This window comes from Nicotiana tomentosiformis, chromosome 4, assembly GCF_000390325.3.
Source record: "Nicotiana tomentosiformis chromosome 4, ASM39032v3, whole genome shotgun sequence".
NCBI lineage: Eukaryota > Viridiplantae > Streptophyta > Magnoliopsida > Solanales > Solanaceae > Nicotiana > Nicotiana tomentosiformis.
Window position 1 is genome coordinate 49,625,515 of NC_090815.1, and position 21,393 is coordinate 49,646,907.

At 40.5% G+C, this 21,393-nt stretch overlaps 1 protein-coding gene across 1 annotated transcript; it reads left to right on the forward strand.

Annotated features, from left to right (window-relative positions):
• Positions 1-12,381: 12,381 nt before the first annotated feature.
• Positions 12,382-15,811, forward strand: LOC138909645 (uncharacterized). Its single transcript, XM_070200854.1, has 4 exons — positions 12,382-12,541; positions 15,128-15,206; positions 15,292-15,370; positions 15,491-15,811. Exons 1-4 carry the CDS (start codon positions 12,382-12,384, stop codon positions 15,809-15,811), a joined length of 639 nt encoding a protein of 212 aa, XP_070056955.1.
• Positions 15,812-21,393: the final 5,582 nt, after the last annotated feature.

Below are 21,393 nucleotides of genomic sequence, written 5' to 3' on the forward strand. Positions count from 1 at the left end.
TTGAGGTCGAAGAATATAGCATCGGTGAAGGTTCACTGGAGAGGGATCCCGGTCGAAGAGGCTACTTGGGAGACTGAGGAGGAGATGCGGATCAGATATCTTCACCTTTTTAAGATTCCAGGTATGATTTTGGACTCGTTCGAGGACGAATGTTTATTTAAGAGGGAGAGAATGTAATTACCCGGCCGGTCATTTTGAGTATTTCAGCATTGTTTCCCCTATTTGATGCTTTACACATGTGTATTTGTGGTTATGTGACTTGCCGGGGTTGTTGGTTTGGTTTCAAGGAGGTTTTGGTATTAATTCGGACACTTAGTCCCAAGGTTGGAAGCTTAAGTTGTAAGAGTTTACCGGAGTTTGACTTTTGTGTAGACTACACTAGAATTGTGTTTTGATGGTTCCAATAACTTCGTATGGTGATGTCAGGACCCAAACCGTCGTGATGACACATATCATAGTGCTAGGCAAGCCGACGATTCAGACATTTCCAACACTTTAAATCTTTGAAAGATACTAAAACAATTTAAATAAAGGAAAATCTCTTAAAACATGATAGGAAATCATAACTCAATGCATAAATTTTTCCCAAAATCGGGGTGTCACTGAGTACATGAGCATCTACGAAATAACAAAGTCTAGTACACTGTCTAGAAGTAAAATTGAGTAAATAAACTGAAAGATAAGGGAGAAGAGTCAAGGTCTGCGAACGCCAAGCAGCTACCTCGATGATATCCGAAGGTCTGGCCTCTGCAAATCAACAACTGGTGAAACCGGAAGCACGTGTATCTGCACACGAGGTGTAGGGTGTAGCGTGAGTACAACCAACTCAATAAGTAAAAAATCTAACCTTTGGACTGAAAGTAGTGACAAGTCCAATTATTACGATCCACTTTCAACATATAACAATATGGAAAGTAACAAAAAATATAACAATGATGTCTCAGATATTTATATTCTACAAGTAAAGGTACAAGAATTTAGACATGCTTTCAACAAGAACTTATACATGCTTTCCGATGTCATAACAAAACTTAACACATAATAGGGCAGATCCAGCCCACGTGCAAATAAAACAGGGAAGATCCAACCCAAATGTCATAACTGCTAGCATTGCGCCCACTGTGGGTGTGTAGACTCTGGAGGGGCCGATCCAGCCCAAGAGCTATAATAGGCCAAATCCCGGCTTCAATCAATAAAGCTTGTTGCGGCGTGCATCCTGATCCCACAAATATCACTCACAATAGGCCCTCAGCCCCACTCAGTCAATAACCTCTCCAGTCTCTCGAGCTCACCAAAATCATGATAATCAGCCCACAATGATGATATGATATAACATGTAAAGACAATAGAGACTGAGACATAATATGTTATAACTGTGATTGAGTACAAATTCATAGATTAAGCAATTAGTTCTATAGTAAAGAACGACCACTATGGGCCCCAATAGTACCATCATATAGCCTAAGCAGGGTTTCTAACATGATTGGCAGCTCAATAGATCTAGCACATGATGAAAATACGGGTAACGATAAGATTTGACAACTATTTAGTTCCATGGAATCGACCAAGTCACAATTCTTACAGTGCACGCCTACATGCCCGTCACTTAGCACATACGTCACCTCGACACCAATCACATAATACAAAATTTGGGGTTTCACACCCTCAGAACCAAGCTTAGAAGTGTTACTTACCTCAAATCGTGCAAATCTCTACTCAGACACACCCTTGCCTCAAGGATCGGCCTCCAAATGCCTCAAATCTAGCCACAAACAATTCGATACAATCAACACGGGCTAAAGGAATTAATTCCATAAGAAAATACTAGGTTATTAATCAAAAATCAATAAGTCGACTCCAAAGTCGGCCCCCGAGCCCACGTATCGGAATACAATAAATGTCACAATACCCGGAAGCCCATTCAACCACGAGTCCAACCATACCAAATTTACCAAAATCCAACACTAAATCGATACCCAAATCCCCAACTTAAACTCTCCAAATCCCTAGCGTCAAACCCCCAAATTACACCTCAAAACCACACAATCTAGGTGGGAAATTTAATGGGGAAACATAATTACTAAATAAATTTAACCACAAGTGACTTACCTAAAGAAACCCCTCGTAAATCCTCTAAAAAATCGCCTTAGATCGATTTTGCAAAGTCCAAATTGAGAGAAATCACGAAACCCCTCGGATTTAAACATTGCCCAGCTATCCCGCTTCTGTGGTCCAAACATCTGCTTCTGCGGTACCACTTTTGCGGTCAATCATCCGCATCTGCGGAGGCCACTTAAGGGCCGACCAACAACTTATGCGGTCACAAGTCCCGCTTCTATGGGTGCGCACCTGCACAAGCCTATTCGCTTCTGTGGACCAGTGACTCAAGCTTCTCTCAGCTTCTGCGATCCCCCATGCACAGGTGCGAGTCCGCACCTGTGAAAATCCTTCCGCATCCGTGCCCCACACCCCGTAGACTAAACTCCACTTCTGCACCGCCCATCTCACACATGCGACCAAAGTTCCACAGGTGCGATTACACCAGCAGACTCCTAGCTTCAGTAATCATCCAAACTCCAAATTCGATCCATTAACCATCTGAACTCCACCCGAGGCCCCCGGGACCTCAACAAATTGTACCAACAAATCCTATAACACTATATGAACTCGGTCGTGCCCTCAAATCACATCAAACAACATCAAAAACCCGAATCGCACCCTAATTCAAGCCTATTGAAATTAAGGAAATTCCAACTTCTACAAACGATGCCGAAACCTATCAAATCACGTCCGATTGACATCAAATTTTGTACACAAGTCACAAATGATGCCACGGACCTACTCCAACTCCTAGAATTCCAATCCAATCCCAGTAACCACAAAGTCCACTCTCGCTCAAACCTATAAATTTCCAACTTCGCCATTTCAAGGCTAATTCAACTACGGACCTCCAAATCATAATCCTGACACGCTCTGAAGTCTAAAATCACCCAACGAAGCTAATAGAACCATCAAAACTCCAATCTGGAGTCATTTACACATAAGTCAACATTCGGTCAACCTTTTCAACTAAAGCTTCCAACCTTGATACTAAGTGTCTCAATTCATTCCAAAACCTATCTGGACCCGAACCAATTACCCTGACAAGTAATATAACAACTGTAAAGTACAAAATGAGCAGTAAATGGGGAAATGGGGCTAAAGCTCTCAAAATGACCGGCCGGGTCGTTACATCCTCCCCCCTCTTAAACAAACGTTCGTCCTCGAACGGGTCTAGAAACATACCTGGAGTCTCAAATAGGCATGGATATCTGCTCCGCATCTCCCACTTGGTCTCCCAATTAGCCTTCTTAACTGGCTGACCTCTCCATTGCACTTTCACTGAAGCTATGTCCTTTGACCTCAACCTTCGAGCTTGTCTATCCAAATTGGCCACTGGATCCACACCATAAGTCAAATCACCATCCAACTGAACCGTGCTGAAATCCAAAATATGAGACGGATCGCCGACATACCTCTAGAGCATTGAAACATGAAATACTAGATGCAAACTCGACAAACTAGGTGGCAAGGCAAGCTTGTAAGCCACCTCTCCAATCCTCTGAAGTATCTCAAATGACCCAATATACCGAGGTCTTAACTTGCCCTTCTTCCTGAATCTCATAACACCCTTCATAGTAGGGAGGATCATGAGCAGCACTTGCAGATTGTAATTCAGATTTTGAAGGATTGTCAGCTCTATGCCAAGTTTTTGAAGTGTGAGTTATGGTTGGACTAAGTTGCATTCTTGGGTCATGTGGTGTCTAGTGTTGGTATCATGGTTGATTCTAAGAAGAATGAGGCAGTTCAGAATTGACCTAGACCCACAGGTCTGGTAGGCTACAATCGTCGCTTTGTTGAGGGATTTTCATCTATTGCGACTCCATTGACAAAGTTGACTCATAAAGGTGCTCCTTTTAGATAGTTTGATGAGTTTGAGGAGAGCTATTGGAAGCTTAACATTGCTTTGACTACAACCCCAGTGTTGGTGTTGCCTACTAGTTCATGGCCCAACACGATGTTTTGTGATGGTTCACACATTGGCTTAGGAACAATGTTGATGTAGGATGGCAGGGTGATTGCTTACGTGTCTCAGCATCTGAAGACTTATTAGAAGAATTATCCAGTTCATGATTTGGAGTTGGCAACTATTGTAAATGCACTTAAGATTTGAATGCATTACCTTTATGGAGTGTCATGTGAGGTTTTTACTGATCACCATAGTTTTCAACACTTGTTTAAATAGAAGGATTGAATTTGAGGCACTACGGAGGTGGCTTGAGTTGCTTAGGGATTATAATGTCATTATATTGTATCACTTGTGTAAGGCAAATATAGTAGTTGATATCTTGAGTAGAAAGGCAAAGAATATGGGTAGTTTGGCATTTATTACAGCTAAGGAGAGACCTTTGGCTATGAATGTTCAGGCTTTGACTAACAAGTTTGTGAGATTGGATATTTTCGAGCCGAGCAAAGCTCTTGTATTTGTTGTGGCGCAATCATCCTTATTGGAGCGCATTAAGGCTCACCAATATGATGATCCAAATTTATTGGTTCTTAAGGATAGGCTGCAGGGAGGGAAGATGGTTATTGGATATTAAGGTGTTATGCGACTACAAGGTCCAATTGTTTTCCCTAATGTTGACGACTTGAAGGAGTTGATTCTTGATGAGGCTCATAATTCAAGGTATTCTATTCATCCAGATGTCACGAAGATGTATCGTGACTTGAAGTACTATTAATGGTGGCGGAAGATGAAGAAAGACATTGTTAGACGTGTTTCACTGTATTTGAATTTCAAGCATGTGAAGTATGAACATTAGAAACTAGGTGGTTTGACGCAAAGGTTGGTTATACCAGATTTGAAATAGGAGCGCATTACAATAGACTTTGTGTTAGGGTTTCCATGGACTTTGAAGAAATTTTATATTATCTGGGTCATTGTTGATTAGCCGACTAGGTCTGCACATTTCATTATGGTGATGACTTATTACACTTTGGAGAAGTTAGCTCAGATATACTTTACAGAGATTGTTCAGTTGCATGGTGTTCCATTTCTATCATTTCGGATAATGGTACTTAGTTCACATTGCACTTTTGGATAGTTGTTCAGCAAGTGTTGGGTATATAAGTGGAGCTTAGGACTGCATTCCACCCGCAGACGAATGGTGAGTCCGAGCGGACTATTCAGATCCTTGATGATATGTTGAGAGCATGTGTTGTTGATTTTGGAGGCCATTATGATCAGTTTCTACCATTGGTGAAGTATTCTTACAACAACAGCTATTAGTCTAGCGTTTAGATGGCGCGGTAAAGGCTTTATATGGTAGGCGGTGTAATTATCTCATTGGTTGGTTTGAGCTTGGTGAGGCTAGGATATTGGGTATGGATTTGTATGTGATGCCTTGGAGAAGGAGAAGTTAATTTAGGATCCTCTTCGGACATCATAGAATAGGCAGAATAGTTATGCGGACAAGAAGGTATGTGACATGGCTTTTATGGAGATCAAGAAGGTATTTTTGAACGTTTCGTCTATGAAAGGCGTGATAAGATTTGGGAGGAATGGAAAGTTGAGACCAATGTTCATTGGCCCATTTAAGGTGTTAGAGAGAGTTGGGAAGGTTTCTTATAGGCGTCTATTGCCTCCCGTCCTAGTAGGAGTACATTCGGTATTTTATATTTCGATGCTTCAGAAGTATCATAAAGACAAGTCGCAGTATCAGAATAGTTCAGCTTAATGAAAATTTAATTTATGAAGAAGAGTCAGTAGATATTGTAGATCGGCAGGTTCGAAAGTTGAGATATAATGAAATTCCTTCGGTGAAAATGCTTTGGAGAGGGAAGCCGACAGAGGAGGATACATGGGAGTTCGAGTCCGATATGAGGAGTAGATATCCACATCTCTTTTCCAGTTTAGGAACATTTCGATGTCTATTTGAGGATAAATATTTCTTTTGGAGGTGTAGAATGTAATTACTCGATAGATCATTTTGAATTTTAGCTTCCCGTTTTGTGATTTGAGACATTGAATAGCTTTATCTGATGTTTTATGACTTGTGTGCATGGTTTGTTTCAACTTCCAGAAAGTCTAGATGTGTTTTGGTAAAGAAATCTTGATTCTTGAGTCTTAATGTTTTTGGCATTGACCATGGTCAACATTCTTCGTACATGTTCTCGGATCAGTGTTTTGACGATTCTAGTAGGTTCGTATGATAATTTTTGACCTGTACGTACGTTTGATTTGGGTCCCAGATGACCCGAGGCCATTTCAGCGTATATAGTTGAAAGTTTGAAATTTGAACTTATGAATTTCTGAAATCCTTGAGTTTTGATGCTTCATTCTTAGTCCTGATGTTATGTTGGGTGTTTTGAGATTTTTAACGAGTTTGTGCTAGATATATAAACCCATAATGATGCTAGGATTGGGGCCCAAGGGGGCTCGACTGAGTTTCAGATTAGTTTTAGGGATTGTTTATGAGTTTTTCTATTGCTGGTATTGTTGTTATCGTACTTGTGATGATGGCTTCACAAATAAGAGGTCACATTTGTGATAGTCGCCTCGCATTTGCGACGGTTGCCTAACTTTTGCGAAAAAAGGAGAGAGCTCAATATTATCACATTTGCTATGCTTTGTACGAAAATGCGATGCTACATATGCAAATGACGATTCGCACTTGCGAGGAGCTCAGCAAAGGAGGGTGGATCGCATTTGTGAGGCATTTGCCACAAATGCGATGGACGAATTTGAGAGAGCCTTTTCGCATTTGTAATTTTTGCATCAACGTTGGTTCACGTGCGGACCAAGCTATTGCTTTGGCGAATGTCGCATTTGCGAGGGTGTGTTCACATTTGCGACATATACAACTGGATATAGGAGGGGTTTCAATATTAGCTAATTTTACTCATGTTTTGAGACCTAGACTTCGTAAGGAGGCGGTTTTTAGAGGATTTTCGCCCCAACTTCTAAGGCTAGTAATTTTAACCTAGTTTTCATTAATTTTAATGATTTTTCATAGATTTATAGATATTAATTTTAAAGACTTATACCTCAATTTAAGGTCAGATTTTGAACCTAATCACATATTTGAACTCGGGAAAAAGCGTTTAATCGGGATTTGATATTGATTTTGTATTTTGAGTATGTGGGTCGAGTTGACATTTTGTTGACTTTTCTAAATAGCTTAATATTGAATCTTTTAATAATCGGAGAGCTCCGTAAGCTTGTTTTTACTTATATGAGTATTGGTTGGCTAGATTCGAGTTGTTTTGGAGGCTTGTGCTTAACGCTTAGATGTATTACAGAGTTGATTTGTTACGGATAGAGGTAAGTTTCTTGGTTAACCTTGATTTGAGGAAATTAGTGTCATGACCCAAAATCTCACCAAAGGCCGTGATGGCACCTAACTCACTCACTAGGCAAGCCAACACTCAATAGCAATAACAGTATCCAATTATCAAATCATTTAGCTGTTTCATGATATAAATGACAATGTGAATAAATCTCAATTCAACATTTTAATTACATAATCAATGATAAGGTCTAAAGTTGACCACAACCGTCAACAACACCGAAAACCCGATGCCACTATGTTACGAGCATCTAATATGAGCTTATAGAAACAATTGAACAAATACATTTGTCCGAAAAATAAATATATAGACCAAAATAGATAAGTAGAGAAATGGGACTCCATTTGCTGCAAATCGAGTTATTCAAGCAACTCACCACGAAGTCTCCAATAACACTCCTACTCAGCTCAAGGGTACCGCGAATACCAGTCTTAGAACTTGTAAAAACTTGTACAGAAGTGTAGTATGAGTACAACACACGATACCCAGTAAGTATCAAGTCTAACCTCGAAGAAGTAATGGTGATGGGTTAACTCCGACACCTACTAACAACTTAATAAGCATACGAAGCATGAATAGAGCATGAAATGAATCATGATATCATCAATCATATCTATCAATGAATCATAGTAACTGCAATTTAGACAAACTTTTTAGGAATATTAGTCAAGGCATCCACCTTTCCATAGAAGTTACTTAGACAGAGATTTATCAAGGTAAACTGCAATTTCAAGTTCTAAACATTAGGTAAAGACATCAATACCAATTAGCATGAGGAAAATACAACGTTATGCCTGCATGTAAAATACACATGCCTATATAAACAATATCACACTTTAATTATCAAGTATGCACAATCTCAGCATGCTCATGGTGCCTGGTACAGGTACCCCTCAATCATGCTCTCAAAACTCTCACGGTGCCTGGTACAAGTACCCCTCAATAATGCTCATAGCTCACAGTGCCTGATACAATACCCCTAAATCCTCACAAACGCACACTCAATAATGTATTGGTGTATGACATAACTCCCTCACTAAGTACATATCAAATACCTGCACTCATAGGGCCCAACGCAGTATGGGTAATCACCTGATTATGGAGGGATGGTACCAATCCAAGTGTCGGCGGTGTGCCACCCGATCCACATATAATAACGTTGCCACGTGCAACCTAATCCACATATATTCATGTGGTGGCGTGCCACCATATCCACATATGTATATGAGGCAGCATGCCACACGCTCCAGACACATGCACATGGTTACATGCCACCTGACCCACACACAAAACCCATGGCGGCATGCGACCCGATCCACACAACATCATCAGTAACCAATATCCGCTCATAATATTCGCGGTGCCAAAATTCTTATTTTTTACAGTATTAAACTCTCAAACTAATAGATATATATATATATGAGGAAACATAATAAAAAAGGCACCAAGTCATAGTAATAGAAATGCGGATAAAAGTACATAAGGCTAAAATATGGCTATGGCTAATCATGTAATTCAATTTAACCCAACAATTCAATAAGCAATTTCATCGTTCAAAAGTCTCATCTTAATATTTATCATGAGTGAGATAAGCCATTTAACCATTGAATCATGAATCAATAAAACAAGTACGGCTCAACAAAGAAGCTCAATATGTAAAATAATCATTTATGCCCAATTTAATAAGTCATAGCCTTAAGCATGGTTCCAAGCCACAATTTCAATTCACTACATAGTCATAGAGAAAAGGAAACATGAATAAGGAGTTCACATAGTCCAAATAGGGCATAATCATAAGCCAAACATTTATCGGATTTGGTCATAACCTAGATACACATGTACTCTTGTCACCCCGCATATACGTGGCTCCAAAAATAAGCAACAAGTGGAAAATTGGTCACTTATGGGAAGAATTCCTTCATAGAAGGATAGATAGGAGACTTACGTCCACCCGACAAACATTAGTCAATAACAAAACGTGTATCCTATTAAATACAACTCAATAATGTCAAACAAAGCCATATGAATCAATTCAAAATAATAAAGCTTCAATCATTAATCAAATTTCCAAAAGTCAACTTGGGCCCACATGGCAAAAACCCGAGTCAAGTGGTAGATCCAGACTACTCATAACCCCACGAGTCAAAATATGTGATTAGATTCAAATATAGGGTCCAAATAACCTTCAAAATTCTCAAATTACACTCTCTTAAATTGTAGGGAAAATCCCAAATGTTCACTTTAAAAATCCAAGCATTAGGTGTAGAAATCCATGGATAATTAAGATATATAGCAGAATCCAAGTGAAAATTACTTACCTCTAATGTAGTAGTAAAGTTTCTCTTCAAAATCTCCTCCTCTCAAAGTCTACGGATCAAAATATGAGAGAATGAGCTCAATATCAAAAAATTACCACTTAAATCCAGGTGCAAAAGTCGCATTTGCAACCAAAGGCTCGCAAATGCAAACACCGCAAATGCGAACACTGCAAATGCGACCTCCGGCTTGCAAATGCAAAGAATGATCAGGCCAAAGCATGTCGGAATTGTGGCAAAAAATATCTCAAATGCGAATGCCCACAATTGTCAGTCGCAAAAGCGATACTACATATTCGCAAATGTGAACACATGCTTAGTATCCCATAATAACAAATGCGACACATAAGTTCACAAATGCGAGGTCCTACTAGCTCGACCAAGTCGCAAAAGCGACAACAACCTTGAAAATTCCATGGTCGCATTTGTGACTCCCTCATCTCAATGTAAAGAACTAGAACCAGCACAACTCAACTATGCACAACTCACCCAAAATAGTCCGAAATCTCCCTGAATCACACCCGAAGCCCCTGGGACCCCGTCCAATTGTACCAATAAGTACAAATATGTTAACCAAACTTATCCAAGGGCTCGAAATACCGCAATTAAAATCAAAACCAAGAATCGATGATCACATTCTTTCTCTTAAGTTTCAAACATTCTAACTTTGCCGAACACGTTTAAACCACACTTAGACATTCCGTATCACAACCAAACTTTGCACACAAGTTCCAATAAACCTAATAAATATATCCAAGATCTCAAAACCATAATAGGAGTCCGATAACGCCGAAGTAAACTATAGGTCAAACCTATAAACTCTCTAATTCTTCAAATTGCCAATTCGACAATTAGAGCCAAAACCTTCTTTGAACATGCGGATTAGAATCCAAACATACGCAAGTAAGAAATACCCATATGATCCTATTGAAACCATCAAATCCCAATTCTGAGGTGGTTTACTCAAAAGTCAAACCTTAGTCAACTCTTCAAATATAAGCTTCCAAACTGAAAAGCATTCTTCCAAATCAACTCCGAACATCTCAAAAATCAAACCCAACCATACACGCTGGTCATAATGGATCATATGAATCCACTCAATGTCTCAAACCACGAAATGGAATGTTAAAGCTCAAAATGACCATTTGGGTCGTTACATTTTCCCCCACTTAAACATATGTTCGCCCTCAAACATGCGAAGAGGCATTCCAAAGCTGCCAAATCACCGTATAACTCATCACAAATATATCCATGGGTGATTTTCCGTAACCTCAAACCATAAAAGTCTATTAACAAAATCCAACTACAAATTCTCTCTTCAAACTTAGCCCAAAAGCCTTGGAACTACATTCCAACATCCGGAATTCCACGTAAGATCTGATTCTTGTATATACACACTGCATCAATCCCCACAAGCTACATCAAGATATAAGTATGCTCCCCATATGTAATCACCCAACGTACCCCATCACTCATATGCCCATAGAAATATCTTACGACCACAATAACTGCTCATTACCAAACCTGATACCCGTAATACACCTCACATAAAGTAAAACCTATGAGACAATCCTTCGCAACACCGTTGATGAAGATGAAAATTTGTAGAAACTCATAATCAACAATCAAATCAATATGTCATGGAATTCTCTCACCAACAAGAACCATTTCCTAAATCTAAACTGATTAATGGTAGTAAACAAACAATACTTTATTCAAATCCGATTACATTACTTCAAGGCCCTAATAACCTCGTCTCACCCAGTACAAGTCGCTTGGTTGACAGGCCACATCAATTACATATAGAACCTCAGATGACATAATCCGTGCGTCAAACAAGTGACATATCGAGTATGATCAATAATAAAAAGAGAACTGAATAGGAGACTTCTAACAACTCGACTAGTTGTTCTGCGTTTTTGAACCATGTTCCCCTATTGAATACTTCTCATATATGTTTTTCTTATTTTATGACTTGCAGCAATGGTTCGTTTAGTTTTGGAAGGGTTTATGTTGAATTCGGAACACTTAGTTCCATAGTAGTCACCTAAGGTTGCCAAGTTTGACTTAAGTTAGCACTTTGAGTAAACAACCTCGGAATCACAATTTGAAGGTTCCAATAGGTTTGTATTGTGATTTTAGACTTGAATGTATATTCGATTCGAGTTTCATGTGATCCGAGAGTGATTTGGCGCTTATTGTTGGAAATTGGCATTTTGAAGGTTTTGTAGTTCGCTAAGTTTGACTTGGAGAGGACATTGGTGATATATGATCCCATTTGGTATTCCAATCTTGCGGATATGGTTGTATTATCTTATTAGATTTATGCATGAAATTTGGTTCCATTCCGAGTTGTCTTAGTATGATTCACCACGGTGGGAGTTAGTTGATAGAAGATAGAAGCTTGGAAGATTGATTAATTAGGGTTGGGTTGCAATTCATGGTTGTAACATTATTTTATATGTTTCTCGACCTCGAGTAGGTTCGAGTTATGTGTTTTGACTTGTTGGTATGTTTGGACGGGGTCCCGGGTGGCGCGGGAAATTTTGGACAACTTGGAGCGTGTTCAAAGTTGGCAGATTTTTGCTGGTGCTGCTGTGCTTCGTGATCGCGATGAAGAAATTCTAGAGGGGCAGTTGTTTCTCTTCATGAATGCGAGAATGACCCTGCAAACGCAATGGAGGACCTGGCTCTTATTTGCGAATGCGAAGAAGGAAGAGGAAGGGAAGGAGCAGGCAAGCTTGTCCTTCACAAACGCAGTAGGGGAGACCGCAAACACGGAGGGTTAGGGCCAGTGGCCTTTGTGAATGCAGCTGGGAGCTTGAGAACACAAATAGGTAGGTTTACGAAGGGGCAGTTGTTGGCCTTCGCGATTGCAATGCATCTTCAGCCATCACAATGATGGATGCCTGGGCAAAATATAAGATTTAACTTCCGGACTTAGCTCATTTCATCCTACACTTCTCTTGGCTTGGGCGATTTGGGAGCTTTTTGAAGGGATATTTTTATCAAGTATTTGTTGATAAGCTATATCTACTTATTGTGAGCAAAATACATGGATTATATGTTAATTTTAACATGAAAATTAGTAGAAATTGTGGGGTTTTGTTTGGAAAACCTAGAATGGGTAAAAATGGGATTTGACCACGAATTTAGGCATGATATTGAAAATAAATTTTATGTTTGAGTTCGTAATGCTATGTGTAATATTTATATTTGAAAAAATCTTGAATCGGGGCGTGTGGGCCCGGGTTTAACTTTTGTTGACTTTCCGGGAGTGGTTGAGAATTGATTTTAATAGTTAAATTTTGAGTTATTGAGTATATTTTGATTTGTTTGCATGTTCCTTAGGCTAGTTTCGAGTTGCTCGGCATCGATTTGAGGTGTTAGTGAAGTGTTGGAACCAAGTATTGGATTTCAAAAGCAAGGTTCGAAGATAGGTACATCGGGTGGTCACTTAGGCGCGTGAGTGTATCAGCTCGAGACTTAGAGGTGAGCTGCTTTCTATGCTTCGACCCGTAGCACCCGGAGTCTTATCCCCCTATATTTATTATATTCTATCTACTTTCATTCCAGACAGTAGTTGTAGTGGCTTTCTATATTCTATTAGTTTCTCGTGCACTTATGACACCGGATTTTAGAAATTTTTAGCAAATGATTATGGTTGTATTTGCTATCTATATCATTCCACCTTATGTTTTGTTCATATTTCGTTACTTGGTAAGAATGGAAGTATTTTATCATGGTTCCTAAATCTACCTGTGCTTTATTATTTAAATTCTTGATTTTAAAAAGTGTTATAAGCGATTGTTTGTGGTGATGATTTATCATTGGCTTTCCTAACCGCAGTATTGGGCGCCATCACACCCTATAGTGGGAATTTTGTCGTGACAGCTTGGTATTAGAGGACTAGGTTCACATAGGTTTCATGAGTCATGGGCAGACGTAGTAGAGTATTGTGGATCGGTGCGGAGAAATCTGTACTTATCTTTGAGAGGTAATAGTGTATTAGGAAACTTTGCGTTCTTCATTTACTATCATGCTGTCGATGTTTTTCTAAGTCTAAATATTTTTCTTATTCCCTCACATATGGTGAGAATGCGCGTGATGGCATCATCTGACAACAAAGGGGTTGCTCCCCCATTGCCAGAGGTATAGGCAAAGGCCGAAGGAGGGCCAGAGCTCCTGTTGGGGACGAGGGAATCGCACCACTAGTGAATCCGGTGGCGGATCCTATTATTGAAGGGCAAGATGAGATACATTCAGCCGAGTAGGCTCCGACATAGTTCATGATGGCACCAAGATTCTAGAAAGTCATGGGATATATGTTGCGGTTCATGGACTCTATGACTTAGGCCAAATTATTTCCAGCAGACTCAGCCACATCTTAGGCGGGAAGGGGATCACAGAACCCTATGGGATACTGCCTCCAGGAATACTACATGCGAGCAGAGTTCAGCTGATTACAGTGGATAGAGTAGAGACCAGACCATCCACGACCGTTGAGGAGCAGAAGCGGCTGGATAGATTTACTAGGCTTCATCCTCCCTACTTTGGCGGTGAGCCATCAGAGGACCCACAAGATTTTATTGACTGTTGTAGGGAGAGGCTGCATAATTTGGGACTAGTGGAGTCTAATGGGGTAAACTTCACCACTTTTCAGCTAGAGAGGAGCCAGTCTTATCTTCAGAGTAGAAAAGCAGGTTCACCTCACTTGACTTGGGATCAATTCACGCACATCTTCTTGGAGAAGTTTATTCCAACTTCACAGAGAGAGAAGTTACGTGGTTAGTTCGAGCGGCTCCAGCACGGTCAAATGTCTGTGACTGACTATGAGGCGAGATTCACTGAGTTGTCATGCCATGTAGCTATATTACTTCCCACAGAGGCAGAGATGGTGCGTATATTCATTTAGTAGTGCATCCCGTCATTTTATATATGAAGAAGAAGAATGGGAGTATGCGGATGTGCATTGATTACTGCTAGCTAAATAAGGACACCATCAATTATAAATATACGTTGTTGCACATTAATGACTTATTTGGTTAGCTTTAGGGTGTTAGGTTGTTCCTGAAGAATGACTTGAAATTTGAGTATCATCCGTTGATGATTCCTATTTTGGATGTTCCGAAAAAGGCCTTTTGTACTAGATATAGGCACCACGAGTTTCGAGTGATGTCCTTTAGCTTGACTGATGCTCCGCAACATTGATGGATTTGGTGAATTAGGTGTTTTGTCCATATCTTGACTCATTTGTCATTATCTTCATTGATGACATATTGATCTACTCGTGTAGCATAGAGGAGCATGATCAGTATATGAGGATAGTGCTTTAGACTTTGAGGGAACAGAAGTTATACGCTAAGTTCTCTAAGAGCAAGTTCTGGTTAGATTTTGTGGCTTTTGGGGGCATATCGTATCAGGTGAGGGTATTAAGGTGGATTTTCAGAAGAACGATGAAGTTCAGAGTTGGCCTCGTCCTGCCACAACAACCGAGATCAGGTGTTTCTTGGGGCTAGCAGGGTGTTATCATCGGTTTGTGGAGGGTTTCTCATTTATTATGGTTCATTTTACTAGATTGACTCAGGAGGGTGTTCAGTTCAGGTGGTCTGATGATTGCGAGGAGGCTTTCGATGGCTACAGATGACATTGACTACAGTACTAGTGTTAGTTCTGCCTTCCGATTCGGGGATGTACATGGTGTATATTGATGCTTCATGTGTTGGGTTGGGTTGTGTATTTATATAGGATGGTGAGTTATTGCATATACTTCTCAACAATTGAAGCTCCACGAGAAAAATTACCCTGTACATGATTTAGAATTGGCTGCGATATTTCATGCTCTCAAGATTTGGAGGCATTATCTTTATAGAGTGCCATGTGGGGTTTACAATGATCATCGCAGCTTGCAGCATCTGTTTAAGAAGAAGGATCTTAATCTGAGGAAGTGCAGGTGGCTTCAGTTACTCAGGGACTATGATATCACCATTCTTTATCATTTGAGGAAGGCGAATATGGTCGCACATGCCTTGAGAAGAAAGGATAAGACTATGGGTAGTTTGGCATTCATTCCAGTAGAGGAGAGTCCATTGGCATTGGACATTTAGTACTTAGCTAACCGACTTGTGATGTCAGATATTTCATAGGCTAGTCAAGTTCTTACGTGTGTTGTGGCTCAGTCTTCTTTATTCAAGCGGATTAAGGTACCTCAGCAAGATGATTAGAACTTACTAGTTCTTAGAGAGACAGTACTATGAGGTGATGCCAAAGAGCGACTATCGGTGATGATAGTGTTGTGCGACTCCAAGGTCGGTTAAGTGTTCCTAATGTCGATGGCCTGAGAGAGTCAATTCTTTAGGAGGCACACAATTCGCATTATTCCATTCATCCCGGTTCCACGAAGATGTATCTTGACGTGAGGCAACATTACTGGTGGCGGCGGATGAAGAAGGAAATAGTTGAGTAGTGTCAAGATGCCTGAACTGCCAGCAGGTTAAGTATGAGCACTAGAGGCCAGGTGGTTTGCTTCAGTAGATGGTTATACATGAGTGAAAATGGGAGCACATCACCATGGATTTCATGGTTGGTTTTCCGCACACGTTGAGGAAATTTGATGTTTTTTGGGACATTGTCGATAGACTAACCAAGTCTACACACTTTATTTTAGTGATGACTACTTATAATTTAGAGAGGTTGGCCCAAATTATATCCAAGAGATCATCCGATTACATGGCGTGCCTATTTATATTATTTCAGATAGAGGCACTTAGTCCACTTTGCATTCTAGAGAGTAGTGCAGAGCGTCTTGGGTAACTAGGTAGAGCTCAGCACGACTTTTCATCCGCAGACCGATGAGCATTCCGAACAATCAAGTCATATTATTGAGGATATGCTCAGGGCATGTCTGATTGACTTCAGAGGGTAGTGGGACCGACACTCACTGTTGGCTGAGTTTGCTTATGACAACACATATCAGCCCAACATCGAGATGGCTCCATTTGAGGCCTTGTATGACCGACGATGTTGTTCCCCAATCGTTTTGTTTTAGGCTGGCGAGGCTAGGTTGCCGACTTGGTGAAAGATGCCTTGGATAAGGTAAAGTTAATTCAGGAGCGGTTTTGCACAATAGAGTCCAGGTAGAAAAGTTACACGGATTAGAAAGGGCGTGATTTATCATTTATTGTGGGTGAGAAGGTACTTTTGCATGTCACACCGATGAAGGGTATCATGAGATTCGGGATGAGAGGCAAGTTGATTTCGAGGTTCATCGGTCAGTTCGAGGTTTTGGAGCGAGTTGGTGAGGTTACATGCAGGCTTGCTTTGCCTTCTAGCTTATCAGGAGTTCATCCGGTATTTATGGTGTCTATGCTCCGGAGGTACCATTCCGACATGTCACATGTGTTGGATTATAGCACAATTCATATGGATGAGGGTTTGAGTTACGAGGAGGAGCCGATTGCCATTGTTGATAGGCAGGCTTTGGAGTTGAAATCTAACGAGATTTCAATTGTGAAGGTTCAGTGGAGGGGTTAGCAAGTCAAGAAGGCGACTTGAGATACCGAGGAAGACATGTAGAGGAAATATCTAACTTTTCGCCACTTCAGGTATTATTCTAAACCTGCTTAAGGACGAACATTTGTTTAAGAGGGGGAGAATATAACGACCCAATCTATCCTTCTGATTTCTACAACCCCGTTCTCCTATTTAATACTCTCGTATGTTATTTTCATATTTTATGACTTGTGGGGACGGTTGGTTTGGTTTTAAAAGGATTCGGGTTGAAATTCGAAACACTTACTTCAATAGTAGTGGCCTAAAGTGGCCAAGTTTGACTTAATTTAAGACATTGAGTAAACGACCTTAGAATCAGGATTTGAAGGGTCCAATAGGTACGTATGGTGATTTTGTATTTAGGCACATGATCGTATCGAGTTTAGATTATCCAGGAGAAATATGGTGCTTATTGTTGGAAATTGGCATTATGAAGGTTTTATAGTTTGCTAAGTTTGACTTGGAGTGGACTTTGGTGATATAGGATCCCATTTGGTATTCTGAGTACGGGAATAGGTTTGTATTGTCTTATCAGACTTTTGTGTGAAATTTGGTTCCATTCCGAATTGTCGAAGTATGATTTTTCGCATTCGGATTTAGTTGATAGAAGATAGAAGCTCGGAAGATTGATTAGTTTGGTCGGGGTGCGATTCCTGGTTGTAACGTTATTTTATGTGTTTCGAGACCTCGAGTTTGTCTGGGTTATGTTTCTGGACTTGTTGGCATGTTTAGATCGGTTCCCTGGTGACTCGGGTAAGTTTCAGACCACTCGAAGCATTTTTTAAGTTGGCAAATTTTTGTTGGTGCTGGTGTGCTTCACGATCGCGAAGGTGGTCCGTGGTCATGATGAAGAAATTCTGGAGGGGTAGCTGCTGCTCTTCGCGAACACGAGGAATGCCCCGCAAATGCAATGGAGGACCTCGCTCCACTTCACGAATGCGAAGGAGACTACGTGAACACGAATAACGAAGAGGAATGGAAGGGACAGGAAAGCTTGGACTTCGCGAACGGGGCAGGGGAGACCGCAAATGTGGAGGGTTGGGGACCATGGCCTCCATGAATGCAACTGGGAACTCGCGAACATGAAGCGGCTGTTCAAGAATTATGATTTGACCATGAATTTGGGGATGAGATTGAAAATAAATTATATATTTAAGTTCGTGATTTAATGGAAAATAAATATCCTCGAAATTGTTTGGAATCGGGGCGCGTGGGCTCCGGGTTGACTTTTGTTGACTTTCTATGTGGGGTTGGGAATTGATTCTGATAGTTAAATCTTGAGTTCTTGAGTATATTATGATTGTTTTGAATGTTCCTTTGGCTTGTTTCGAGTTCTCGACATCAGTTTTAGGTGCTAGTGAAGTGTTGGAGCCGAGTATTAGACTCGGAATCAAGATATTAAGACAAGTACATCGGGTTGTCACTCAAGGCGCGTGAGCATATCAACTGGAGACTTAGTGGTGATTTCTTTTCCATGCTTCGACCTGCAACACCCGAAGTTTCCTTCCCCTATGTTTATTACGTTATGTATGCTTTCATTTCAGACAGTAGTTGTATTATGCCCCACATTATTCCCCCATATGTGTTGTTGAAGACTAATGAGGTTTTAGTACAACCAATCAGTCGCCGGCACGTTATCAGGCAAAGGGGCGACTGTAATTGACCAAATTGCGCTAGCTATCCCACCGGGAGCAGTGGCCGGTGCAAGGCAACCCGTTTGGCATTCGGAGCAGTGGAACTTATTACACCTAGTATAATATAAAAGGGTAGTATAGCTTTTCCTCTTTCATTCAAGGAGATATCACCAAATTTAGCCCATCAAAAATGCTATTAAACAGTCTAAGGCTATATCAAAGGCGATCCTAGTAGGATTTAGCATGAAGAAGCTTGAGATTGTCACTTTAATATATGTTATCTTGTTACACCGATTTTTGGACACTAATTGGAGGCGGAGTGAATCACCACATAAGCATAAGAACTCAGGAATCATAGCTAGTTCTTCAACAAGTTATGTAAGACAATTTTCTTTCTTGGAATGATTTGGATTAAGCATCTCTCTCTGAATGATTTATGCGTAATAACATTAGTTTGTTCTAATCCCTTCTCAATATTGTTGTTCCTGTTCATGTACATTCTTACTAGTAGCATTTCTTTCAAGTCTGTGTTGTTCCTGAGTCCTGTTGAGGCTGGTTACAATCGAGATGTCCTGAGCCTGGGTATGACTGAGTCCTCTATGAGGCCGGGTACAGAGTGATGTGACATGAGATATTATCGAGCCCTTGTGTGGCGGGGTACAACAGACTCCTTTTCAGACCAGGAACGTCGAGTTCTATTGAGATCGGGTACAACTGAGATCTCTTGAGGTCGGGTACGATGTGATAACAATATGAGAATTTACCGAGTCATCTTCGAAGCCGGGCACGATATGATATGATATGCCCCAAAGAGCGGTGTACTATGTTATGTATTTAATGCATAGCCCCAATGGGAGGCCTTTATTTTTCAAGAATTCGCATGTAATTATGATTCATGGTTTCCACAGTATATGCCCCCATTGGCCTATCTTCGATTTTCAGGTTGAAGTGATATATTCATACCTTTATATAATGTCTTTGCATTATGTACCTTATCAGTCATGCATGCTCTGTACATTTTCCGTTCTGATTCCCCTTTCTTTTGGGCGTTGTGTACAGGCCCATAGGTACAGATAGACCTGGTGACGTCCCTTCCTAGTAGGGTGCACGTTTCAGCTATTGGTTGTTGCACTTTACTTCTTCGGAGTAGCTGTTTGGAAGTCAGTAGGTACTGAAGTATATGTTCCAATAATTTTGGGTATTGTGGGTCCCTGTCCTGACAAAGCTATGTATCATGGTACTTTTAGGGCTTGAAGACTAGTGTTCATATGTGTAAATATTGTTAATGTTATAACTTTGTTAGCAAGGGTGGTATATATATTATATGTTAAAGTTTCTTCCATAGTTTGTTGTAAACCATTTAAGTTTGATATTATATTTGGAGGCTTGTTGGCCTAGATTACATGCTGAAATGTATAAGTATGGACGGTTGTTCGCACGGGCCTTCGGGCGTCGTCTACCGGTCGCACCTCCAAAGGCTGGAGTGTGACAAACTTGGTATCAGATTAGGTTTGTCATATGGAGTTTTCAAGCCGTATCTATTAGAGTCTTGTTTATGGGTATATTGTGAACCATACTTATAAAAGGAGGCTACATGATATCTAGGATGAATACCTTTCCTTTTGATCCAATCATGCGATAGAGCTGAGTCGTAAGTATTCACTTTTAATCATCATCTTGCATATATTTGTAGCAATGCCCACTACGAGACATCAATAAATTTTTCAGAGATTAGATAAAGAGGAAGGACAAGGTACCAGCCAGGTGCTACCTGCCCATACAGATCAACATGAACCTCAGGGTGAGGTTGATACTCAGGTTTCAGGAAAAACACCATTGCCCCCGAAACGGCATAGAGAAACTAACGTACCCCCGATTCCTCCCCTGGTTGTTCCTAAACATGACTAGATATAAGAAGTAAAGTACAGTTCTTGACTCGGTTAGTGGCCTTTCAGGCCCAACGACATGCCTCTAAGTCTTCAGATAGGGAAATCAACGCAAGAGTTCGTATTTCATTAATTTGGATCCCCCAGTATTCACCAGAACTGATCCAAATGAAGATCCCTAGAATTTTGTAGATTAGATGCATCTGACTTTGCGAGTTATGCATGCCACTGATACTGAGTCCATAGATCTTGCCTCTTATAGATTGTGGGATATTGTTGTGACTTTGTATGAAACTTGGGGTCAATCTAGGAGAGCTCTTGCTCCACCAGCATGATGGAGGGAGTTTTCTGTGGCATTTCTACAATAATATTTGCCTATCGAGCTATGCCGATCCAAACAAGATAGATTTTTACGTTTGGAGAAAGATAACATGAGTGTTCGGGAGTATAGCATGAAATTTTAAATCCTTGGTCAAGTATGCCCCTCCGGTTGTGGAAGAGATGAGTGATAGAGCACATTGATTTATGGGTGGTTTAGGACCACATCTTATTAATGAATGTACCACTACTTCTCTGAGTCCGAATATAGATATTTCCCATATTCAAGCCTATGCACAT

Coding starts and splice junctions, on each gene's coding strand:
- LOC138909645 (XM_070200854.1), top strand. CDS start 12,382: ATGGAGGACCTGGCTCTTATTTGCGAATGCGAAGAAGGAAGAGGAAGG. Junction 15,207..15,291: donor GCCACAACAACCGAGATCAG/GTGTTTCTTGGG, acceptor AGATTGACTCAG/GAGGGTGTTCAGTTCAGGTG. Junction 15,371..15,490: donor ACATTGACTACAGTACTAGT/GTTAGTTCTGCC, acceptor CAACAATTGAAG/CTCCACGAGAAAAATTACCC.